The following is a 24,497-nucleotide window of genomic DNA, read 5'->3' on the forward strand; positions in this document are numbered from 1 at the left end:
GTGTGAGATGGTATCTCATTGTGGTTTTGATTTTCATTTCTCTAATGTTCAGTGATACTGAGCTTTTTTTTCATATGCTTATTGGCTGCATGTATGTCTTCTTTTGAAAAGTATCTATTCTTGTCCTTTGCCCACTTTTTAATGGGGTTGTTTGTTTTTTTTCTTGTAAATTTGTTAAATTCCTTATAGATGCTGGATATTAGACCTTTGTCAGATGCATAGTTTGCAAATATTTTCTCCCATTCTGTAGGCTGTTTACTTTGTTGATAGTTTCTTTTGCTGTGCGGAAGCTCTTTAGTTTCATTAGATTCCATTTGTCAACTTTTGCTTTTATTGTGATTGCTTTTGGCATCTTTATCATGAAATCTTTGCCAGTTCCTATGTCCAGAATGGTACTGCCTAGGTTGTCTTCCAGGGTTTTTACAGATTTGGGTTATACATTTAGGTCTCTAATCCATCTTGAATTGATTTTTGTATACGGTGTAAGGAAGGGATCCAGTTTCAGTCATCTGCATATAGCTAGCTAATTATCCCAGCACCATTTGTTGAATAAGGAATTCTTTCCCTATTGCTTGCTTTTGTTGAAGATCAGAGGGTTGTAGGTGTGCACCCTTATTTCTGGGCGCTCTATTCTGTTCCACTTGTCTATGTGTGTCTGTTTTTGTACCAGTACCATGCTGTTTTGGTTACTGTGGGCCTGTAGTATAGTTTGAAGTCTGGTAACATGATGCCTCCAGCTTTGTTCTTTTTGCTTAGGATTGCCTTGGCTATTCTTTTTGGTTCCATATGAATTTTTAAATAGTTTTTTTCTAGTTCTGGGAATGTCATTGGTAGTTTGATAGGAATGGCATTGAATCTATAAATTGCTTTGGGCAGTATGGCCATTTTCACGATATTGATTGTTCCTATCCATGAGCATGGAATGTGTTTCCATTTGTTTATGTCATCTCTAATTTCTTCGAGCAGTATTTTGTAATTCTCATTGTACAGATCTTTCACCTCCCTGGGTAGCCATATTCCTAGGTATTTTATTCTTTTTGTGGCTATTGTGAATGGGATTGCATTCCTGATTTGGCTGTTGGCCTGGCTGTTGTTAGTGTATAGGAATGCTAGTGATTTTTGTATGCTGATTTTGTATCCTGAAACTTTATCAAAGTTGTTTATCAGCTGAAGGAGCTTTTGTGTCGAGACTATGGGGTTTTTACTTTTTAGAATTCTATTTTATGTCCTGTGATTGCATATTAGCTATAATTGTTTGTTTTGTTATGTAACTAGTTATTTTACATCTTTATGTCTACCTTCAAATGATTGTATGCTGCTTCATGTACAGGATAAGAACCTTATAGTAGTATACTCCCATTTGTCCCCTCCTACCCTTTATGCTGTTGTTGTCCTCCATTTTACTTTTACATATGTTATAAACCCCACAATATATTGTTTTTGTTTTTGTTTAAACAGTTATCTTTTAAGGATAATGATAATAATGCCTTAGTCTCCTACAGAAGCACTTGCCAATCCACTCCCTGCCAACTTCTCTGGCCTCATATTCGACTGTCCTCACTGCACCCATTGATCCAGGCATACTAACCTCTAACAACTTATCACTGTGCCCTTCCTCCCTTCCTTCTCTTACTCCCGCTACCCAGTTTCCTATTGAGTTAAGTTGATCCTTTTCTGAACTTCCATTGTAATACTTTGTGTCCACATTGTTATTTTAGCTTTTGTCAACCTCTAGTGCAGGGATCCCCAACCCATGGGCCGTGGATCAGCACTGGTCCATGGCCTGTTAGGAACGGGGCTGCACAGCAGGAGGTGAGCAGCGGGCTAGTGAGCATTACCGCCTGAGCTCCGTCTCCTGTCGGATCAGCGGTGGCATTAGATTCTCACGGGAGCGTGAACCCTGTTGTGAATTGCGCATGTGAGGAATCTAGGTTGTATGTTCCTTATGAGGGTCTAATGCCTGATAATCTGAGGTGAAACAGTTTCATCCTGAAACCATCCCCCTACCTCTGCCCTGGTCCATGGAACAATTGTCTTCCATGAAACCAGTCCCTGGTGCCGAAAAGGTTGGGGACCTCTGCTCTAAGTATAATGGCGATTTTTCTGTGTGGTATCTCTCACAGGTCATGGGCTGCTCATGGACAGGAACTTTTTCCAATTATACCCAGAATCCCAGCAATAGAAGGCTCTCAGTACATAACGAGTATAGAAAAGTTCAATGGAAGTATTCTGAGAATTTGGTTCAATGACGTTAATGCCTTTTGTTGTCTCACTTGGACTCATATATAGCTATGTATATTCTTGTCATTCCAGTGGAATGGCACTTTGGGAAAACATGAAGATGTGGTATCTTTGTGATAGAAGTGAGCTTCTTAACACTAATGGGAATTAAATATGTCATGCACTTAATAGATATTAACAAAAAATTAAAACTGATAAGGGGATAAGGAATTTGAAATAAGTCTTTTTCCATTTCATTGATGTGGTTCTAGGTTTTGTCTTCTGTAAAAAGAGTTTCCTTTGGAGAAGCATTAGGAGACAATCTTTAGTTTTCATTAGTTTTAAGTAGCAGTAATTCATGAAACAGTAGCCCAGGGTTTTCAGAGTTTAATTAATGTTTTGAATATGATTAATTTATCACCCAGGGAAAATGTTAACTACCTAGGAAAAATGACAGAATATAACTTCTTATGAGGCCCTTTACTTAAAACCTCATTAAGTAGCAAATCAGAATTTTGTTTTAAAAAATTGAAATTTATTAGAAGACTATGCATCTCTCTATATTGAAAGTCATAATTGATATAATCCTATAAAATATAAAATTCCTAGAAAACTGGAATCACAAATATATATTTGGAAAACTCGTGTTAAGTTTTATGGAAGCACAAGTCTATGGCAGTAGTTGCTACTTTGGCCTTTTTCTTTCAGTGAAAGATGTCATGTATATCTGCCCATTTATGGGAGCAGTGAGTGGAACCCTGACAGTGACGGACTTTAAGCTGTACTTCAAAAATGTCGAGAGGGTGAGTTTTTTAAAGTGTGTTTTATTTTAAAAGAAACACTTTTAAAAGAACACTAAAGGAAGAAAGTAAAAAGTCCCCTGAAATCCCATTACCCTGAGAAAACCACAGGTTGGGTTTTGAGATGCACACATTTGCAAACAGATGTTTGTATCTTGAAAACAAAGGCTGTTAAAGTACCGCTTAAACCTGGAGGGGAAATTCCATTGTTGTCTCAATATATATTTCATAAGGAATGCTATCAATCAGACTTCAATTTAGCTGGGACAAAGAGGAAATGCGAAGTAAACAAACATGTTTTGTAACCCAGCAAAGACTTAAAATATGAAAACTGTTGACTGACACTAATAGGCATTGATCTTAATTTTTGAACCTAGGACCCGCATTTTATCCTTGATGTTCCCCTTGGAGTGATCAGCAGAGTTGAGAAGATTGGAGCACAGAGCCATGGAGACAATTCCTGTGGTATAGAGATAGTGTGCAAGGTATAATAGAAACGCCAAGTGAAAACTAAAAGAGGGCAATCAGCTCTGAACTTTTTCTCCCTCAGTCTCTTCATGGTCTTTGGACAGTAGAATAATTTGTACTGCTAGTAACTCAAATGTTTTCGGGATAGCAACCTCTTCAAATCTCATATCGAATTTAAACTATTATGTAACCCTTTGAAGTAAACCTTTTCTATTGAAGTCCAATTGTCCCTTGGTATCGGTGGGGGATTGATTCCAGGACCTCTGCCTCAGATACCAAAATCCATGGATGTCCAAGTCCTTTATATCAAATGATGTAGTATTTGCATATAACCTAAGAACATTCTCCTGTATACTTTAAATCATCTCTATATTGCTTATAATAACTAATACAGTGTAAACACTATGTAAATAGTTGTTATACTGTATTGTTTAGGGAATAATGACAAGAAAAAATGTCTGTGCATGTTCAGCACAAATGCAACCATCCTTTTAAAAAATATTTTCCATCTGCAGTTGTTCGAATCCTCCAATGTGGAACCCATGGATAGGAAGGGCTGACTATTTCTAATTAACGTGGACCTATAACCTAAGTGATTGTTTGTCACATCTCAGAGAAGTCAAGTGAAAAGCAGAGACCAATACATTTCCCCAGTTTGTTGTTTTAAGACTACGTTCAGAACAATGTGGATGGTCAGAGACTTCCTAAAGGGACAGCAGTGGCCCATAAATTCTGTGATTAAAAATGAGATTAAGTTTCTTGGCTATGTTGGAATTTTTATGTTGAGCTAGGCTTATTTGTTTATTTTGTACCCTTCTAATAATTTAAGTAGAAATGTGTGTGATAACTTTAATCACAAAGTCATGTAGGACCCACTCCTAATTGATGTATTTTATTCCCAGTGACTTGACTTTGGTAACGTTTACCAAAAACCCTACCTGAAGTACCAGAAAAGAGATCCTGCCTGCAGGATCATCAGCGCCCCTTCCAAATTTTGGGTTAGGATTCCTTACAATCTATTTATTTTGATTCAATCTCTGAGGATAGCTCCCTCTGGTTGGTCCTAGACTGCGTTCAAAACCATTTTTTTTTTTTTCCCAAAGAACCCTTTACTCTTCCAGATCATGAATCTGTTGGCTTACTAAACTCACTTTAGTCACTCCCTGACAACTGTCCTTCTCAGGCAGGGTTCCCCATATGGAACAATGGCAAGCAGAGGGGTGACTTGATCAGTTCTGCAATTTTGAAACATGTCGTCCCCTTTCTCATGACGCTTGAGTATCTTCCCATTATCCTTAGACTAAAAGAAAAACTCTCCTTACAAGACTGCTCTGCCTGACCCACTTTCCTCTGCAGCTTCGTCTTGAACTGCCCTCCTCTCATTCTGGCCATCCCAGTCACATGGGCTTTCCTTTGGTGGTTCATACTTGACACACCCACACACACACACACACATCCCAGAATCTTTGCACGTGCTCTTTCCTTAGCTTGTAAGCAATCTTAAATAGCAAGTCAGCTCAGTCAGCCACCAAGGTGTATGTGTGTAGCCATGTAGCTTAGAGGGAGGGCATGTCAGGAAATTATGTTGCTTAGGCAGGCGTCCTGGGGCTCTTTTACTAAGATATTTTTATGGCTGGGGTGAGCATTTGCTAACAACTGCTTTAAATGTTCTCTAACCTAGGTTACTAAGATAATGCTCCCAGCCTTCTCAGATCATGCCTAAGAGCTTTACAAGGTGTGGGGTTTATTTTTTAACAGGTGATATACAATTCAAAAGATACAAAAGCTGTATATACTAAAAAATCAGTCTCCTTCCACCCACCACCCTGCCACCCTGTTCCACTCATTTCAGGCACCCACTGTGACCGATTTCTAATGTAACCCTCCACACATAGCCTATGCACATGAGAATGTATGTATAGTCCTTCTTTGAAAACATAAGTGGGGCCAGGCGCAGTGGCTCATGCCTGTAATCCCAGCACTTTGGAAGGCCGAGGCAGTTGGATTACGTGAGGTCAGGAGTTTGAGACCAGCCTGACCAACATAGTGAAACCTTGTCTCTACTAAAAATGCAAAAATTAGCCGGTAGTGGTGGTGGGTGCCTGTAATCCCAGCTACTCGGGAGGCTGAGGCAGGAGAATTGCTTGAACCAGGGAGGCGGAGGTTGCAATGAGTGGAGACTGTGCCGTTGGAGCAAGATAAAGTATAAAAGGAGAAATGAATTAAAAAAAATAATTTCCTTATTTATGGCACGGTATCTGGCTTATAGGTGCCTGATGTATGTTGAATAACCGAGTTTTGCTAATTGTTTAACAGGATATGAGGAACTTGCGGCTTGCTTATAAACAGGAAGAACAGAGTAAACTAGGGATATTTGAAAACCTCAACAAACATGCATTTCCTCTTTCTAACGGACAGGTAAATACACCAGAGTAAACCTTTTCTGCATGCATTTGTGGGGGTCCAAATATCCTATGTTTAATTATTCCTTTTTCCAGAGGTTTTTTTTTTTCCTCTGTTGGTGACTAATATTAGAATATTTGAAATTTGTCAGTTCTGGGTAATGCTTAAGAAAAGCTGCTACTTTGTTGCTGTAAAATTTACAGACTAAAATAGGAATCTTAATACACTCAGCTCATATTAGAATGAAAAGCTTTAATATTGGGTATATGATATAAAAAGAAATAGTAACATATGTGTTTTGTGGTTTTTGTGTCCAGGCACTATTTGCATTCAGCTATAAAGAAAAATTTCCAATTAATGGCTGGAAAGTTTATGATCCAGTATCTGAATATAAGAGACAGGTAAAGTATATTGCTTATCAAACTGAAAATAATAGGTTGAGCATCTTTTTCTCTTCTAAAAGGTTAGAAATGATGTGGTGGAGAAGAAACTTTTTCGAACAAGTTATGCACAGGTTTAACTGCTAGCTTATAGGTTCTCCATCTTTCCTTGATTCTCTCTTCTCCCTGTGCCAAACCTTAGACTTTGTCATTGTTTGTTCATCCTGTTTCCAGAGGGTGAGTGGGACTCAAGGACAAGGACGGGTTTAAAAACCAAATTTGCCAGATGGTTTTTATTAGATGTTCTGGTAAAGAATTGATGAGTAAGGATCCAAACCACTGACTACAGTTAGATTCGAAGCATGTGGTGTGACTACATCTGTCTGATCCAGTGTTCCCGGGTCTGGGAACTCTTCAGTGCATTGTCAGCTTCAAATTATTCCACTAAGATCTTATTTTCATGACGTTTGTTTCATGACGTTGTCTCTACCTTATATTTGGTATAATGTTTTACGTTACTTATTTTAGACATTTGTAAGAGGTATCTGTGTTTCTAAAGGACTTTTGAGTATATTCTCAAAAATAACACTGAGCTCATTATTTATAGAAAATAGGACAAGAAATATATAGAAATGTGATTCTAGTGTATAATTTTCATGTTTTAGTATGGTTTGGATATTCTTATGCTTCTTTAGATTTTTAGAAATGTCTAGGAAATGGGTTTTACCGAATAAATATATATATTGACTTTTAAGTTCCAATAAACAATAAATTATAAACAGATTTTAGTTGCAAATAAGAAATGGATGTACTTCATGCTTAGTACTTTTTCAAAGTGTAAAGTCATGCATTTCCCCCTCTTCTTCTTTCTCCAACACCTTACAGGGCTTGCCAAATGAGAGTTGGAAAATATCCAAAATAAACAGTAATTATGAGTTCTGTGACACCTACCCTGCCATCATTGTTGTGCCAACTAGTGTAAAAGATGATGACCTTTCAAAAGTGGCAGCTTTTCGAGCAAAAGGCAGAGTCCCTGTAAGTAATAAACATTATCATTTATATAGGAATATATATTGCGTTAGATCTAATATGGAGAGATTTAAGACAAAAAAGAATCTAGTGAACAAAAATGGAAAGCAGAAAAATAAGCTTATAAACCTGAACATACCTTTGATTCTCAACAAATACCTAATTATATAAACAATCTGTTTGCTATGACTCCCTCTTTTATGATTTCCTATAACTAAGTATAAGGGGAACTTCAGTCATACCCTCAAAAAGTAGTAGAGAATGACAAAGGAGTAGCAACAACAAGTTAGCATGCTATTGTATTACCAGTTGGCATTGCTGGTTTCACTGAATCATCCTAGAGAAAATGCTTCTTTCTTAGATACTGAGCATGATGCCATAGCTGCGTGGGAGGGACATCATTACAGAAGTAGTAGCAGACAGCTGGGAGTAATGGTTTGAGCCCAGAATTTGCATCTGTTGTAATCCTGAGTCACTTGGCCACTGGAGGAAAATGAGAGGTGGGGTGGCAGAGTGGCAGATTTTATAAGAGACTGTATATTCACTTTGTCCTTACCCTGCCACGTATATTATTGTTGAGATACAAAGATGTTTTTAAAATTAGGAGACAAGGTAAAATTAGTCAATCAAATTGGAATGGGGCTAGATTTTAGTCATAGTTTGATTTAGGATTTGTTTTTCTTAGAATCATAGAATATTGGGGGTGGAAGGGGATTTTTAGAGCTCATGTAGTCAGAATTGTTTCATCCTGACCAAAACATTGAGTCTGATGGCCACTACAATGCTGTGATTGGCCTGCCCACTCTCACTTTTGAAGAAAATATGTATAAGAGACCGTGCTTGAGAAGGGAACTTGTTTTTCCTACCAGGTAATTAGAGCATACATTGCTTTAGGAACTGTACTAATATTTATTGCTTAAAAACACTAGGTGTTGTCATGGATTCATCCGGAAAGTCAAGCAACGATTACCCGTTGCAGCCAGCCACTTGTGGGTCCCAGTGATAAGCGCTGCAAAGAGGATGAAAAATACTTGCAAACAATAATGGATGCTAACGCACAGTCACACAAGCTTATCATCTTTGATGCTCGACAGAACAGTGTCGCTGATACCAACAAGGTATATTCTTAATAGCATTGCAGAAACACTGGATATTTTCATGTCCTGTCTGTAAATCATTATGCAGTTGGAATAACTCATTGATTTCCTCACCACCTGAAGTTAGAATCATTTGGAGTCCATAGCTATTCCTCCCTGGTGTATGCTCCTTGGGCTGTGTTTGGTGTCTCACATGGGTTGGGATCTTGTCTGTTTCATTGCTTCTCTACAATATCCTGTCTGCTAAATCAATTAAGCAAAGACCTAGAAAGACAATTATCATCTAAAGGATTTAGCATTTTAATGAAATGATCGTGAGGTCCTTGGAAGTCCGTTTAAGGAATATAGTGGTTAGTTGATTAATTCATGTCTGGTCTGAATTTGTTTTAGAATGGAATCAGCCATGTGAAATGTGTAAATGTACAAAGTTTCCATAAATCTCATGGAGCACCTGTGTAGTGTACCTCGGGTGGCAGTGAGACATGGTTAAAAACACCTCTGTTCCCATGACTTTCATGATATCACACCCTGAGTTTCTCTCGCTCTTCAGCCTGGCCTTCTCCATCTCCTTCACTGATTTCTCTTCCCAGTCTTCAAATGGCATTGCTCCTCGAACTTGGTCTGGGGTCCTCTTTGCTCTACACAGACTCCTGGGGCCATCTCTGATGACACGGCTTTAAACACTGTCTGTATGCTGAGTTCAACTTGAGCTTGACACTGCAGTTTCTCTCCTGTCCTGATCCCTCCTAACGTTGAGACTGGATTTCTATCCCATTGTATGGCTGACATCTCTGCTTGGCTGTTTCCCAGACCACAAACCCTCCGTATATTCCAACTGGCCTGAGAGGCACGATGGCAAGTTGGTGAGACCCCTTGGCTTTGGAATCAGTTACACCTGGGTTTTCCTCCAGGTTCTGCCACTTGGTGCTCTAGAATCCTGAGCCGGTTACTTAACCTCTCTCTGTGCCTCAGGTTCCTCTTCTGTAAAACAGGAGATAATATCAGTGTCTCATGTCATGGGTTGTGTGAGGATTAAAATTCAGTGAGAAGAATGCATGTAAATGACTTAGCACAGTGGTGAGTGCATCCTCATGGCACAGTACATGATGCTGATAAGCTCGCCACCCCTGTGGTCAAGGGGGCTGCCCAGGTGTCTGACTTGAGGGTGAATAGTGGTGTCTGTTACTGAGATGGGGAAGACTGGGAGAGGAACAGGGCAGGGAGGAAGATGGGGAAGTATTAGTTTTCTGAGGCTGTCATACAAATTACTACCAACTTGGTGGCTTACAGCACCAGAAATGTATTGATCACAATTCTGGAGGCCAATTCTGCTCCCTCTAAAGGTTCCAGGGGAGAATCTGTTCCTTGCCTCTTCCAGCATGGGGTGGCTGCCCCAGCCTTCCTGGGCTTGCAGCCACATCACTCCAATCTCTTCTTCCGTCATCACATGACCCTCTCTTGCGCTGGGTTTCTGCGTCTCCTCCTTTCCCTTCTAATGACACTTGTGATGACATTTAGGTTCCACCTGAAATAATCCTGGATCCTTAAACACATCTGCAAAGACCCTCTTTTCAATTAATCTTGGAATCCTTAAACACATCTGCAAATCTCAGGATCCTTAAACATCTGCAAAGACCTTCTCTTCAAATAAGGTCACATTCACCATTGCCAGGGATTCGATGTGGATGTCTTTGGCGGGGCCACTTTTCAGCCTACCATAGGGAGGCATCCCTCAGTGAGGCCCCCTTGCTCCCCACATCTGGATTATTAGCTGTGTCAGTCTTTCTACATCTCTGCCTCCCACCTGTCACCACCATATCCCAAGGAATTACAAAATGTGAGAAAAGCCATATTGGTGGAGGCCATCTTCAGACTAGCCAACAGGGTGAGGGCAGTTCATTGTGTTTTATCCCATGCAGGAGAGATAGAGACAGGACACTAAATTGTATATCTAGAATAATTTTAACTATGGCAGTATATGTGTCTAGGAAACAGAGTATTTTCTAGGTCTCCACTGGTTCTTTATATATAAGATTATGTCATATGCAAGTCGAGATAATGTGACTTCTTCCTTTCCAATCTGGCTGCCTTTCATATCTTCTTCTTGCATTGGTATTGCATTGGTTGATTTTTATATGTTGAACCACTGTAGTGGATTGAAAAATGTCTCCCAAAAGTTTGTCCAACTGGAACCTCAGAATGTGACCTTATTTAGAAATAGGATCTTTGCAGATGTATTAATTATGATGAAGCCATCTTGGAGTAGGGTTGGACCTAAATCCAGTGCCTAGTGTCCGTATAAGAAAGCCATGTAGAGACACAGGCACACACAGAAGGAAGATGGCGATGTGGCAATAGAGGCAGAGATTTAAATGATGCAGCTAGAAGCTGAGGAGTGCCAAGGACTTCCAGCAACCACCAGAAGCTAAGAGAGAGACATGGAACAGATTCTTCCCTATACCCTCCTAAAGGAACCAACTCTGCCAGCACCCTGATCTCGGACTTTCAGCCTCCAGAACTGTGAGAGAATAAATTTTATGTTGTTTTAAGTCCCTCAGTTTGTGATAGCACCCTTAGGAAGCTAATAAAACCTCCTTACATTCCTGGGATAAATCCCACCCGTTCATGGTATGTAATCAGTCCCCTTCATATACTCTTGGATTGGGTTTGCTAGTATTTTGTTGAGGATATTTGCATGTATTTTCATAAGGGATGTTAATCTGTGGTTTTCTCTTCTTGTGATGTCTTTGTCTAGCTTTGGTATCAGGATACAGCTAGCCTCATGGAATGAACTAGGAAGTATGCCCCCCTCTTCTAGTTTTTGGATGACCCATCATCTCTTACCTCACCTACAGCAGGAACCTTGAAATTGGACTTCTGCCTCACACCCTGCAATCTCATCTCCACATTATGACCAGAGTGATCTTCTTTTTAAAAAAAAAACTTATTGTTACTATTTCAATTGATAAATGAATTGTATATATTTATGGTGTACAACGTGGTATTTTGATTGTGTACACATTGTGGAATGGCTAAATCAAGCTAATTAACACACCATTTTTTGTGGTGAGAACACTTAAAATCTACTCTCTCAGCAGTTTTCAGATACAGACTACATTGTTATTGACTGTAGTCACCATGTTGTACAGAGTGATCTTCTCAGTGGACAACTCTGTGCACATCCCTCAGAGCCGCAAGGCAGTGATATCCAGGTTCCTGAACAGGGTCTCCAAAGCCCTCCTCACACGGGTCCTTTCCTTCCTGTCTCGCCACATCTTCCAGGTCCATGTCTCAGCTATGTGAGGTTCTTTTCAGTTCCTTAAGCACATCCCACCGTTAGCTCAGAGATATGTTGCAGTCCTAACTCCAAGTACCTATAAATGTGGCCTTATTTCACAATAGGGTCTTTGTAAATGTAATTAAGTTAGGATGTGGTCATATTGAATTGGGGGGTGGGGGTTAAGCCAAATGACTGTGTCCTTAGAAGAAGAGGAGAGAAGAGACAGACACAGACAAAGGAAAGAAGGTCAGGTGGAAATGGAGGCAGAGATCAGAATGATGTGTGTATAAGCCAAGAACACCTGGGAGAGCCAAGGAAGGATCCTCCCCTAGAGTGTTCGGAGGAAGCATGGCACTGCCGATACCTTGAATTCAGACTTCCAGCCTCCAGAACTAGGAGAGAATAAACTTCTGTTGTTTTAAGCCACTGAGTTTGTGGTTCTTTTTCCAGCAGCCCTAGGAAACTCATACAAGGATATAGGAGGTTTATTTGCAGATGAGTTTGTTGCTTCTTTAGTGGTCTGTATCTCATAGCACTAGAAAGAATAGAAAAGTTAATTCCAGATAATGTGATGTATTTCTTTTGTTTTTCGTAGACAAAGGGTGGAGGATATGAGAGTGAAAGTGCTTACCCAAATGCAGAACTTGTGTTCTTGGAGATCCACAACATTCATGTCATGCGAGAGTCACTACGCAAATTAAAAGAGATTGTGTACCCTTCGATCGATGAGGCGCGGTGGCTCTCCAATGTGGATGGGACGCATTGGCTGGAATATATAAGGGTAAAGAGATCCAGCACTTTATATGCTTTCCAGTTAAGACTTCTTTGTGCCTGTGCCATAAATACGTATATCTCCAAGTGCCTCTTGGCTGTGTGCATGAACTTTCTTATTCAATAGTTTCCATGGACAGCATCAGACTGGGGTCTTTGTGGAGGGCTTTTGTGACATAGTGAAAAGGGAAAAATGCTTGCCTTAGGTCAGGCTTTTAAAGAACTTCGTGGCCCTTTAATAAGGAACCATATTTACTCCTGTAGTTTTTCTCCAGTATAAGATTTTTTCTTTTCTTTTTATTTTTTTAATGTGATGCTAATATTTCCTAGTGATTCTCAGCTGATTGCCTGCCATTCTTGTTTGGTTTATTGACCAGAACTTCCAAAGCTCTCCCCAGAATTATTTTACATTGTTTTACATTTAATTGAAATTCAATGTAGCCTGGTCTAATGTGCCTTTTTTTTCTGAAGATGCTGCTTGCTGGGGCAGTAAGAATTGCTGATAAAATAGAATCTGGGAAAACATCTGTGGTGGTGCATTGCAGCGACGGTTGGGACCGAACAGCCCAGCTCACATCTCTGGCTATGCTAATGTTGGACAGTTACTACAGGACCATTAAAGGATTTGAAACTCTCGTAGAAAAGGAGTGGATAAGCTTTGGACACAGGTTTGCACTGGTAAGTTCAGACAGTGAGGTTTATGCTGGACTGTTTTGCGGTATCATATGGATGTAAACGTCATGTGTGACACACGTAAGCGCATATATACACACACACGTGCAGGCTTTCTCTTCTGTATCATATCAGACCTGAATTGCCATAATAAAATACATGGACCTCAGGCATTGTATGTTCCTCATAGGGCGTTTTTATTTTAGTGTATTTATGCCTTTTTTAAAAATTGAGGTAAAATTCATATAACATAGAATTAACCATTTAAAATGCTCAATTCGGTGTCCTTTAGTAAATTCACAGTATTATGTAACCATCACCTCTAGTTTGAAAACATACTCTGGCCAGGCGCGGTGGCTCAGGCCTGTAATCCCAGCTCTTTGGGAGGCCCAGGCAGGCAGATCACCTGAGGTCAGGAGTTCGAGACCAGCCTGGCCAACATGGTGAAACCCCGTCTCTACTAAAAATACAAAAATTAGCCAGATGTGTTAGCGGGCGCCTGTAGTCCCAGCTACTGAGTAGGCTGAGGCAGGATAATTGCTTGAACCCGGGAGGCAGAGGTTGCAGTGAGCCGAGGTCATGCCACTGCACTCCAGCCTGGGCAACAGAGCAAAACTCGGTCTCAAAAAACAAAACAAAACAAAAACCATACTCTTCACCTCAAAAGGAAATGCTGTACACATTAAACAGTCATTCCTCACTTCCCCCAGCCCCTGACAACCACTAACATTTCTGTCTTCGTATACATTTGCCTTTTCTAGGTACTTCATATAACTGGAATCCTACAGTATTTGTCCTCCCATGACTGAGTTACTTCACTAAGCATAATATTTTCAAGGTTCATCCATGTTGTGACAAATATCAACTTTTCATGATTTTTTATAGCTGAATAGTATTCCCTTGTGTGTATATACCACATGTTGTTTATCTGTTCATCTGCTGATGGATGCTTGGATTGTTCCCACCTTTGCTATTGTGAAGAATACTGCGTGAATGTTAGTATATAAGTTTTTGCCATAACAAGGTACCACAGACTGCATGGTTGAAACAACAGAAATTAATTTTCTCATAATTCTGGAGGCTGGAAGTCCAAAATCAAGGTCCCAGCAGGATTGATTTCTCTTGAGGTCTCCCTTCTTTCCTTGCATATGGCCACCCTCTGGCTACCTCTTCACAAGGTCTTTCTTCCCTTTGGGAGCTACTGGACACCCCTGCTGTCTCTCTGGGTGGCCAAATGTCCTCATCTCATAAGGATACCAGTGAGATTGGCTTAGGGCTGACTTCAATGCCCTCATTTGAACTTCATCACCTCTTTAAAGGCCCCATCTCCAAATATGGACACATTGCTGAGCTACCGAATGTTCAGGCCTCAATTTTGGGGATCACAAGTCACCCTATAACAACTTGCTTACAATCTAGGGGGTTATATACCTAGGAGTGAAATTGTGAGGTCATCTGATGGGGCATTCTTGGGCTGCCATTTGTGTTTTAGTCCAACTGGCAGCTACTTCTGGTCTGTCTAGGCCATTGAGCTGTTAGGGATCTTTCTGAACTGTGCATTGAATGGGAATACTCCTGAAGTCCCCATTAGACTTGCTATGGAAAGCAGGAAGATGGGTAGTGCAAGGATTTCATTGGCTTTGGTGTGAGTGTGCCAAGCTTCCAGCTGTCCCTGCACTCCTGGGGTGGAGCGCCTGCAAGAGGACCTCCCAGAGAGAAGGGACAAGTCCGCAGTCTCTGAGCTGCATGCCCTTTGGGAGCTACTGGCAGATCCCTGGGCATGTTCCTTCCCCTCTCTTGCCTTGATTCCCTCCTCTCTGAAATGGGGCATTGTGTGGGAGAAATGAGTTTATATGTGTCAAATGTTTAGGGCAGTGTTTGGCCCATGCTAAGTGCCAGGGAAGTTTTAAACAACATCACCAATTCCTTTGTTTCTTACCCCCTCAGCAAAGGCTGGTCTCGGTAAGGAAGAGAGAGTGTGTGGAATCTTTCCAGATGTTTGTACTGGGCCATCTCAGAAGACTCAGAGGCCACTGCCTTCTACCTTCCTCCCCAAACTGTATGTCCTAGGGGAGAGAAAGCTTGAATGGGTGCTTTGCCAGAGGGGTAGTGGTGAAGGCTGTCTAGCGAGATGCCAGCGATGGCAGCATGTACTGGGACTCAGCAGAGGTACATGCATCGGGGTGTGCCTACAGCGCCCTGCTCCCATCCCTACTTGCTAATGCTGGGGCTCACTGCACCATGGCCACAGTGAAGCCAATAGGACTATCAGATTCCTAATGGCCCCAATTTACTAAGCCACCACTATGTGTTTGGCACTGTTAACGTGCAGCATCTTGTTTAATCCTGATAGTACTCTCATTGACAGATGGGGAAATTGAGGTTTCAAGAGTGTGTGTTATCTGCCCAAAGTCACACAGCTAGTTAGGGCGGAGCCAGCCTTTAAACAGTGATTTCAAGCCTGCAACCACCCACCCTCTGGATCTGTGTACTCTACTTTACCTGGAGTTCTGTGATTGAGCCATCAGGGCTTCCAGCTGAGGCTGATCCTGCCCTTGCCTGCTTGCCTCCATCATGGAACTTTCCAATTGTTCTTCCCTTTATCCTGCCTCCATTCCCCCCTCTTCCCTAGATCATTCCCATTGGTGTAGAGACATTCTGTTATATCCTAAAACAAAAACCCTCTTGACCCCACAGCCCTCCTCAGCTGTCACCCTGATTCTCTGCTCTTCTTTACAACAATCTCCTCAAAACTGTTGTCTGTACTCACTATCACTATTTCTCTCCTTCCAGACTGTCTTGAAAGCACTTCAGCCAGGGTTCCTTCTCACAATGCCCCCCCCCCCAATCTGGTCGTGTCACTGTCATCACTTGTTTTATTTGGCCTGAGCATTCGATGCTGTTGATTCTTCCTTTCTTCCAAACACTTTCTTCATTCGGCTTCTAGGTTTCTATGACCTTTTGAATTTCCTCCAACTTTCAGGTCTTCCCTCATCTTCCCAACCTCTTAATGTTGGGGTGTTCCAGGGATGAGTCCTTGGATCATTTTTCTTCTCTTTGTGGTTAACCTGTTAGTGATCTCAGCCAGTCCCATAACTTTGAATATATGGATAGCGAATCTGTGATCTCATCTCCATTGCCCCTGATGCTCCTGTAACTCAGGCTTTATCAACCCCCTTAGGCAGTCTCCTAGGTGGCTGTCCTAGTCTGTTTGTGTTTTTACAATGGAATACCTGAGGCTGGGTAATTTAGAAAGAAAAGAAATTTATTTGGCTCACGATTCTGCAGGCTGTACAAGAAGCATGGTGCCGGCATCTGCTTCTGGTGAGGGCCTCAGGCTGCTTCCACTCATGGTGGAAGGTAAAGGGGAGCCAGTGTGTAGAGATCACATGGTGAGAGAGGAAGCAAGAGAGAGGGGAGAGGGTGCCAGGCCCTTTGTAACAACCAGCTGTCTCGGGAACTAATAGAGAACTCACTCACACACTCCCCCATCCAAGGAGGGATTAATTTATTTATGAGGGATCCACCCCCATGACCCAACACCTCCCATTAGGCTCCACCTCCAACATTGGGGATCAAATTTCAACACGAGGTTTAGGAGGACAAACATCCCAACAATAGCAGTAGCCTTTCTGCAACCTAGCTCTGTCTAATCCATCGTCCCCATTGGAGCCAGATGGAGCATTCCAAACAACAGATTGGATGCTGCCACTCCACAGTGTGAGTCCCTCAGCATCTTCCTGCAGCACACAGGTTTATGAACAAACTCCTCAGTGTGCACTCAAAGCCCTTGGTGATCTGGCCCTAGCTACATCTCCAGCCTCACCTCTCATCTTCTTTCCCTTGCCCCGTCTAAGCCTCAGCTGTGCCCAGCTACTTGTGGCTTCCTTAGTGTTCCCCACCACATTCCCACTGGTTATCAATTCCTGGCTACCTGGGAAGCAGGCATCTCCCTGTCCTTCAAGGTTTATCTCAAATGAAATGTCCTTCATGACTATGACTCGCATGACTGTCCCTCCCTGTTCCTTGCCCTACCCCATCCTAGGATGGTTCACTCATTCCCTTGTGCTCCCACCATACCCACTGCATACTTGGAAGCCCTTGGAACACTTTATTGCCCTTGTGATTTATACATCTTTCTCCCTTGACTAGACCACAAATGAATTATTCATCAAGCACAAGTACAGTGTCTCATTTGCTCTGGTCTCCTAGGGGCCTAGCCAAGGACCAGGCCTCTACCAGACACCATGACAATGTCTGACATTCCGAGGGCCAGGCATGATGCCTTGCACACGCCATAGGAGTTCCATGGCTATCTGTTGAAAGAATGATCCTAAATTGTGAACTGTCAGTGTAAAACAGTTCCCTAGGTGCCTTAAATACTGAACAGCAGGTCCTACAAGAGATTTTATAGTGGGGCAATGCATGGAGCTACTATGGAGAACAGAATGGCGGATACTCAGAAAATTAAACGTGGAACTACCACATGATCTGACAATTCCGCTGATGGGTATATACCCCAAAGAAGGGAAAGCAGGGGCCCAAACAGATATTTGTACATTGGTGTCCATAGTAGCTTTATTCACAATAGCCCAAAGGTGGAAGCAACCCCAGTGTCCATCAGCAGACGAATGGAAAAACAAAATGTGGTCTATATATACAGTCATGTGGTGTGTGATGATGAGGATACATTCTGAGAAATGCATCATTAGGTGATTTTGTAATTGTGTGGACATCATAGAATGTACCTTACAGAAACCTAGATGGATAACCTGCTAACATCTAGGCTATATGGTACAGCCTATTACTCCTAGGCTACAAACCTGTGTGGCATGTGACTATACTGAATACCGTAGGCAACTGTAATACCATGGTAAGTATTTCTGTATCTAAACGTAGAAAAGGTACAGTAAAAATATGGTATTATAGCCTTATGGGACCACCATTGGATATGCAGTCATCATTGACTGAAACGTCGTTATGTGGCACATGATTATACAGTGCAATGTTAGTCTTAAAAAGGGAAATTCTGGCATGTGCTATAACATGGATGAACCTTGAAAACATGCTCAGCAGGCCAGGCGCGGTGGCTCACGCCTATAATCCCAGCACTTTGGGAGGCCGAGGCGGGCGGATCATGAGGTCAGGAGATCGAGACCATCTTGGCTAACACGGTGAAACCCGGTCTCTACTAAAAATACAAAAAAATTAGCCAGGCGTGGTGGCGGGCGCCTGTAGTCCCAGCTACTCGGGAGGCTGAGGCAGGAGAATGGTGTGAACCTGGGAGGCAGAGCTTGCAGTGAGCCGAGATTGCGTCACTGCATTCCAGCCTGGGCGACAGAGTGAGACTCCATCTCAAAAAAAAAAAAAAAAGAAAGAAAGAAATCATGCTCAGCAAAATAAGCTGGCCACAAAAGGACAAATATTTATGTTTCCACTTATATGAAGAAACTAGAATAATCAAATTCATAGAGACAAAAAGTGAAATGGTCATTGCCAGGGGCTAGGAGGTGGGGAATGGGGAGTTAGTGATTAATGGGTATAGAGTTTCTGTTTGGAAAGATTAACAAGTTCTAGAAATGGTGATGGTTGCATAATAACATGAGTGTGCTTGATGCCACTGAACTGGACACTTAAAAATGGTTAAGATGAGATTGGATGTAGTGGTTCATGCTTGTAATTCCCAGCATTTTGGGAGGCTGAGGTGGGAGGATCTCTTGAGGTCAGGAGTTCAAGACCAGCCTGGGCAGTATAGTGAGACCTCATCTCTACAAAATAAAGAATTAGCTGGGCATGGTGGCTCACACCTATAGTCCCAGCCACTCTGGAGTTTGAGGTGGGAGAATCACTTGAGCCCAGGAGTTAGAGGCTGCAGCAGGCTATGCTCGTGTCACTGCACTCCAGCCTGGGTGACAGAGCGAGGCCCTGTCTCTAAAAAATAAAAATAATGGTTCAAGTGATAAATTATATGTCATGTGTATTTCACCACAATTAAAATTTTTTTTATAAAGAAGGTAATACACTGTTACTCTGAGATGTTAATATTGATTTTGTCATTTCTTTGTTTTCATGTCTTTCCAGGTGGCAATTTCATAGAGTATTTTTGCTCTTTCTAAGTGATTGCTTTGTATTTTCTTAATGAGTTTTTTTCCCCACATCCTTTTGCTCATAGTCACATTATTTGAAGCTTCTCTTAGAATCCTCACCCTTCAGCTATCTTTTTACTTGTGGCATTTTCAGTGTTTTGGCAATCCCATTTGTGTATTTGAGATTACTATCTTTTACCTTTTGGTATGAATCTATTGATATCTTACAAAGTATCAAAAGATATGAAATACAATACTGGACTGCCTTAAGCAAGGACCCCACCTTTACCATTTCAAGATTGAGTTGTTGGGGTTCTCTGAGTCATGAAGAATTGGTTAAAAGTTGTAGATTGCTAATCATTATTTTGATTCTCAGACTTCCTGACATTTCTGAAAAATGGAAAAAATGTTTTTATAGTTGTAGAGAAAATGGCATTCATAATGTGCTTTATGAACTGCTAATTGGCATCCTACGTTGACACTGTACACTTAGTGTGGTGGCTGGTCTTGACCCTACCATTTTAACTGAAAAGTTTGCTAGCTAGTTGCTTATACTTTCTTGATATCAGCTATATTAAAGAGAAATTATAAAACAACATGTAAAAATACTGTAAACTGAAATTTTGTTTTCTAAAAGTAATGGAAGTCATTTCGATTTGATAGACATTTTTGAGTGCCTGTTATGTGCCAGGAATTCTATTAGGCCTGATGAGATGTGATTCTTACCACTGGACAACTTACAGTGACTTTCAAGAGGACTATAACATACGTTAAAACGTTTAACCTTCTGTTTCTGTTCAGCGAGTGGGCCATGGTAATGACAACCATGCGGATGCTGACCGATCTCCCATATTTCTGCAGTTTGTTGATTGTGTTTGGCAAATGACAAGGCAGGTGAGAGATTTCAAGTATATTTCTATATAGTCTTTGCTTTAAATATATCTTAAAGATTAAACTATTATTGCTGTTTCATTCAAGATGAATTTGTGTAAAATATGACCCCATTATTTAACACAATTTGATTCTAATTCGCTTAGAAATATAAGCAGAACATTAGAAACAACCAATTTCACACCAAAAGTTACTTGTCTTTGCAAATGGTTTTTATCAATCATCTTGTCCACTGGGTCCAAACCAAGGCCCTACTCCTCTATAGATTCTGCTGCTTTTGCTCCCCTTCAAAAGGTTAAGGAAGTACAGTCTCCTGCTGAGCAGTTCATCTAAGATTTGGCCAGATGTTAGAAATGAGGATGGGAATGAACTGCTAGTACATGGGATTAGACCAGGCAATCCAGGAATCTCCACACTCTGCCCCAGTCCAGAGCCTCTCCCACCCCCAAGGTCACTGAGGGAAATGAGTGTCCAAGAACCAATGGCATAGAGGAAGCTGCATAGCATTTTGCTATTAGCTGGTGCATCGTTCCCAAACCCCAATGCACAGGGCCCTGGTAAAGAAGGGAGCCATCTAGGGATCCCCTTCCCTTGAGCTGGTCAGGCCCTTTGGCTTCAGTTCAAAGTAGGCCATAAGGCCAGAGTTCCTGCACTGTTTTGTTGTTGTTGTTGTTTTCCCCCTCATCTCCAACATCTAAACCTGAGTTTGGTCTCCTATCCTTATGATAAGAGACAGTGCCAGGGCAGTGGACCTGGAACCAGAGAGAGAGGCAAAAGAGAGTAGTTTCCCCAGTGCCTGCTGCGCAACCTGGCTGAGGGTGGGGCTATGGGGTACAGAACAAGTTAGGGGGCTGAGATCCAGGGTCTGAGCCTTCTCTTCCTAGTCATTCACCAGGAGCTCTGGCCTTGGCTGCTTCAGTCACGGGGAAGGGAAGCAGCCAGGACACTGCCGGTGATCTGCAGGGATGCTACCAATAGCCCTGCTGCTCTTGATCGATCCTCCCGCAGCCTTATCACCATCAGCCCAGGGCCTTTTCAGAGGACATCTGCCTCCCTACTGCAGAAAGTCTGTGAAATACTAGGCCTGTTTCCCCACCGAGAGCTACTGTTACTGATGGCAGTGTGTGTTGGGGCAGAAGGAAGGTTGATAGTCATGATGCTGCCTGTGCTGTCCGGCTCCCCAGCAGCTCTGCCCTGAGGAGGACCTGGAGAACTCAGAAGATGGCTCTCCACCTTGAGTGCACACAGCCAGCCCCTGGGAACCTTCTTCCTGTGAGCCTGGAGACAGGCTTAGGTGTGTGTAAAAGTTCCCCAGGTGATTCAGATGTGCAAATGAGTTTGACAACCAGTGATCTAGCTTAGTGCTCCAAATGTGGTCCTGAGAACTTGTTAGAGACACCAAACTTCAGCCTCACTGACGACCTTCCAGTGCTCTGGGTGTGGGGCCCAGCCCTCTGGTTCCACAAGCCCTTCTGGGGGCTGATGGATGCTCAACTTGGAGACCATTGCTGTAGACTAACATTGCTCAAACCTTAATGAACACACAAGTCCCCTGGGACTCTTATTGAAATGCAGATTCTGATTCAGTGGGGCTGAGGCAGAGCCTGAGATGCCACATTTCTGATAAGCTCTCAGGTGATGCCATCGGGTCACAGATCACATTTTCAGTGGCAAGGGAGCACAGAGACATACCTCTAGAAATAAGGAACAAAGGGGAGGGAGTCTGAATAGCCAAAGTAGATTTCATGGAGTCCTCAGGCCCTCACTTAGAACTGAACACTGACTTTTACACCCAGCTTCAACAAACTGATTGGGGTCTCACATGATCTGATGGCCAGGTCACAGGTGATTAAAGATAGCCTGTTAGAGAGCTGGCCCGGGTAAGAGGGGCTGGTCCCAGAGGTAGGTGTGCTGATGGTGCATGTGAAAGGTAGCAGCAAACACACTCCAGAAGCACGAAGACTGGCCTGAAGCCTTACTGTTTTATAGAGCCAGGCACTGTTGCTATTTGTGTTGATGCTGAGCCAATAAGAAAGTTAAATGATTGTCATGTTCAGGTTAGGACAAGAAAGTATGAAACACATTTTAGAAAAATTGCATAAAAAGGTTGAACACAAAAAATAACTGCAGTGCTTCTAAAGGGATGAGCACCATTTCTGTGGATGTGAAATAGCTTATTCCTCCCAAATGTGGATTTTTAAACATCTTCAAACTGACCTCCATTCTTTATACTGCTTAGTGCCTGTTTTCATGTCTAAGCCATGTCATTTTTGTGCTTTTATTGGATTTTAAGAAAAGGGGTTTGAATTAGAAGATTTCAGATGCTTCTCACAGCTCTAAGATTCTGTCTGTGAAATGTGTGTATAATTAATTTCTTTTAAAATTACATTGTTAATGCATTAGCACAGACATCCATGACTAGTCTTTATCAGTTCATTAAGAAATGAATGAGATATATAGCAGGTATAAGATGCAGTCATAGGAAAGATTATTTTTAGGTTGCCTACTGTTAAGTAAGCTATGCAGTGTAAAATTGTCAGAAATATCAGAATAAAATGAACTAGTCTGTATGTGAACAAAGAAACTAAGGGAAAAATAATTGAGGGACTCTTTAGAGTCCCAAAGACACTCAATAATATCCATAGTTTAATACAATCCTTACTCCTCTGGATAGGTTTAATAGTCATTGATATTTTTGTTCCTCAAGAGGTGCAGAATTGGGGCCAGGTGTGGTGGCTCACGCCTATAATCTCAGCGACTCAGGAGGCTGAGGTAGAAGGATCGCTTGAGGCCAGGAATTCAAGACCAGCCTGGGCAACATAGTGAGACCCCCCATCTCTTCAAAAAAAAAATTAAAAAATTAGCCAGGCATGGTGGTGTGCACCTGTAGTCCCAGTTACTCGGGCGGCTGAGGCAGGAGGATTGCTTGAGTCCAGGAGTTCAAGGTTACAGTGAACTATGATTGTACCAGTGCACTCCAGCCTGGGTGACAGAGTGAGACCCTGTCTCTAAAACAATAAAAAAGGAGGTGCAGAATTTTATTATAGATTACTGTGCTATGTATTTTCGGAAATCATACTTTTAGGTAAAAGGTACAGTTTCCAGGAGAAGAGGCCAAAACAAACTATGAATTGCAGCAACCTAATCTTTCGTTTATATTACTCCACCTGCTACTGTTTCCCCCAATGAGCTGTTTTTTGAGTTGAGCTTAATGCCATGACACCCCCTGAGTATAAATGGCAGTCTTGACCCAACATGAGTAGGTGGAGCCTTTGTTTTCCAGTTTTCATGGGTGCCAGTGGGCTTGGACTGAGCCCTGCCCACTTTGACCTCCCATATCTGGTACCCAGTGACCAGAATAAGGCTTGTTGTCACTGACTCTAGAACACACCTTTCCAAGCTCCCAGATCTACAATGCAGGCTCAGGGGCTAGGAATGAAGACTCATTGTCATAGTCTGTTTGGGCTGCTGTAACAAAATATCATAAATGAGGTGGTTTATAAACAACAGAAATTCTTTCTCACAGTTCTGGAGGTTGGGAAATCCAACACCAAGGCCCCAGCAGATTCAGTGTCTGGTGAGGGCTTGCTTCCTGGTTCATAGATTAGCTGTCTTTTCATTGTAACCTGACATCATGGAAGCAACAAGAGAGCTCTCTTGGGCTTCTTTGAGAAGAGCACTAATCCCATTCACGAGAGCTCTACCCTCATGACCTGATCACTTCCCAGAGGCCCCACTTCCTCATACTACACCTTGGGGATTAGAATTTCAACATAGAAATTTTGGGGGGATACAGATATTCAGTTCATAGCACTTATATGGCTTGAAAATATGTCAATAATTTGCTATCTTTTAGTAAACATTTGTTTTTAAAAGTTTGAGAATTATAAAATATAGGACAAAACCCTGGATCTTTCATTCCTATCCTTGATTTAATAAGGCTTCAGTACACAAAAATGTCATATATTTGCTTACAATTCACAAATTCTGTGGTGCCAATAATTTATGAATAGGGCATAACTAAGCAGCATAGAGAAGTCCTGGGAAAATTGGACATAGTGTGCCTGGCCTGTTAAAAGATAGCTATTTGAGCCGGGCACTGTGGCTCATGCCTATAATCCCAGCACTTTAGGAGGCCAAGATGGGAGGATCACTTGAGATCAGGAGCTCAGGACCAGCCTAGGTAACATAGGGAGACCTTGTCTTTACAAAAAAAAAAAACAACTAGCTGGGTTGTGGCAGTAGTCCCAGCTACTTGGCAGGCTGAAGTGGGAGGGATCACTTGAGCCTGGGACGTTGAGGCTGCAGTGAACCACAGTCGCACCACTGCACTCCAGCCTGGGCAACAAAGTGGGACCCTATGTAAATAAATAAATGCATGAATGAGAGAGAGAGAGAAA

General features: G+C 42.0%; 1 protein-coding gene across 10 annotated transcripts in view; it reads left to right on the forward strand.

Annotated features, from left to right (window-relative positions):
- Positions 1 to 24,497, forward strand: part of MTMR1 (myotubularin related protein 1) — a 71,368-nt gene that overhangs the window by 30,885 nt on the left and 15,986 nt on the right. For all 10 annotated transcript variants that reach the window (XR_010154668.1, XR_010154669.1, XM_063803984.1 and 7 more), the window contains 9 exons: positions 2,929 to 3,023; positions 3,398 to 3,505; positions 5,805 to 5,906; positions 6,209 to 6,292; positions 7,157 to 7,306; positions 8,230 to 8,418; positions 12,273 to 12,458; positions 12,920 to 13,126; positions 20,008 to 20,100. Coding sequence is in view for 8 of the 10 variants with exons in the window: in XM_063803984.1 (XP_063660054.1) it covers positions 2,929 to 3,023; positions 3,398 to 3,505; positions 5,805 to 5,906; positions 6,209 to 6,292; positions 7,157 to 7,306; positions 8,230 to 8,418; positions 12,273 to 12,458; positions 12,920 to 13,126; positions 20,008 to 20,100 (1,214 nt within the window). In the remaining 2 variants the exon portion in view is untranslated. The remainder of the gene's footprint in view (positions 1 to 2,928; positions 3,024 to 3,397; positions 3,506 to 5,804; positions 5,907 to 6,208; positions 6,293 to 7,156; positions 7,307 to 8,229; positions 8,419 to 12,272; positions 12,459 to 12,919; positions 13,127 to 20,007; positions 20,101 to 24,497) is intronic.

The sequence above is a fragment of the Pan troglodytes genome, chromosome X, assembly GCF_028858775.2.
Source record: "Pan troglodytes isolate AG18354 chromosome X, NHGRI_mPanTro3-v2.0_pri, whole genome shotgun sequence".
Lineage (NCBI taxonomy): Eukaryota > Metazoa > Chordata > Mammalia > Primates > Hominidae > Pan > Pan troglodytes.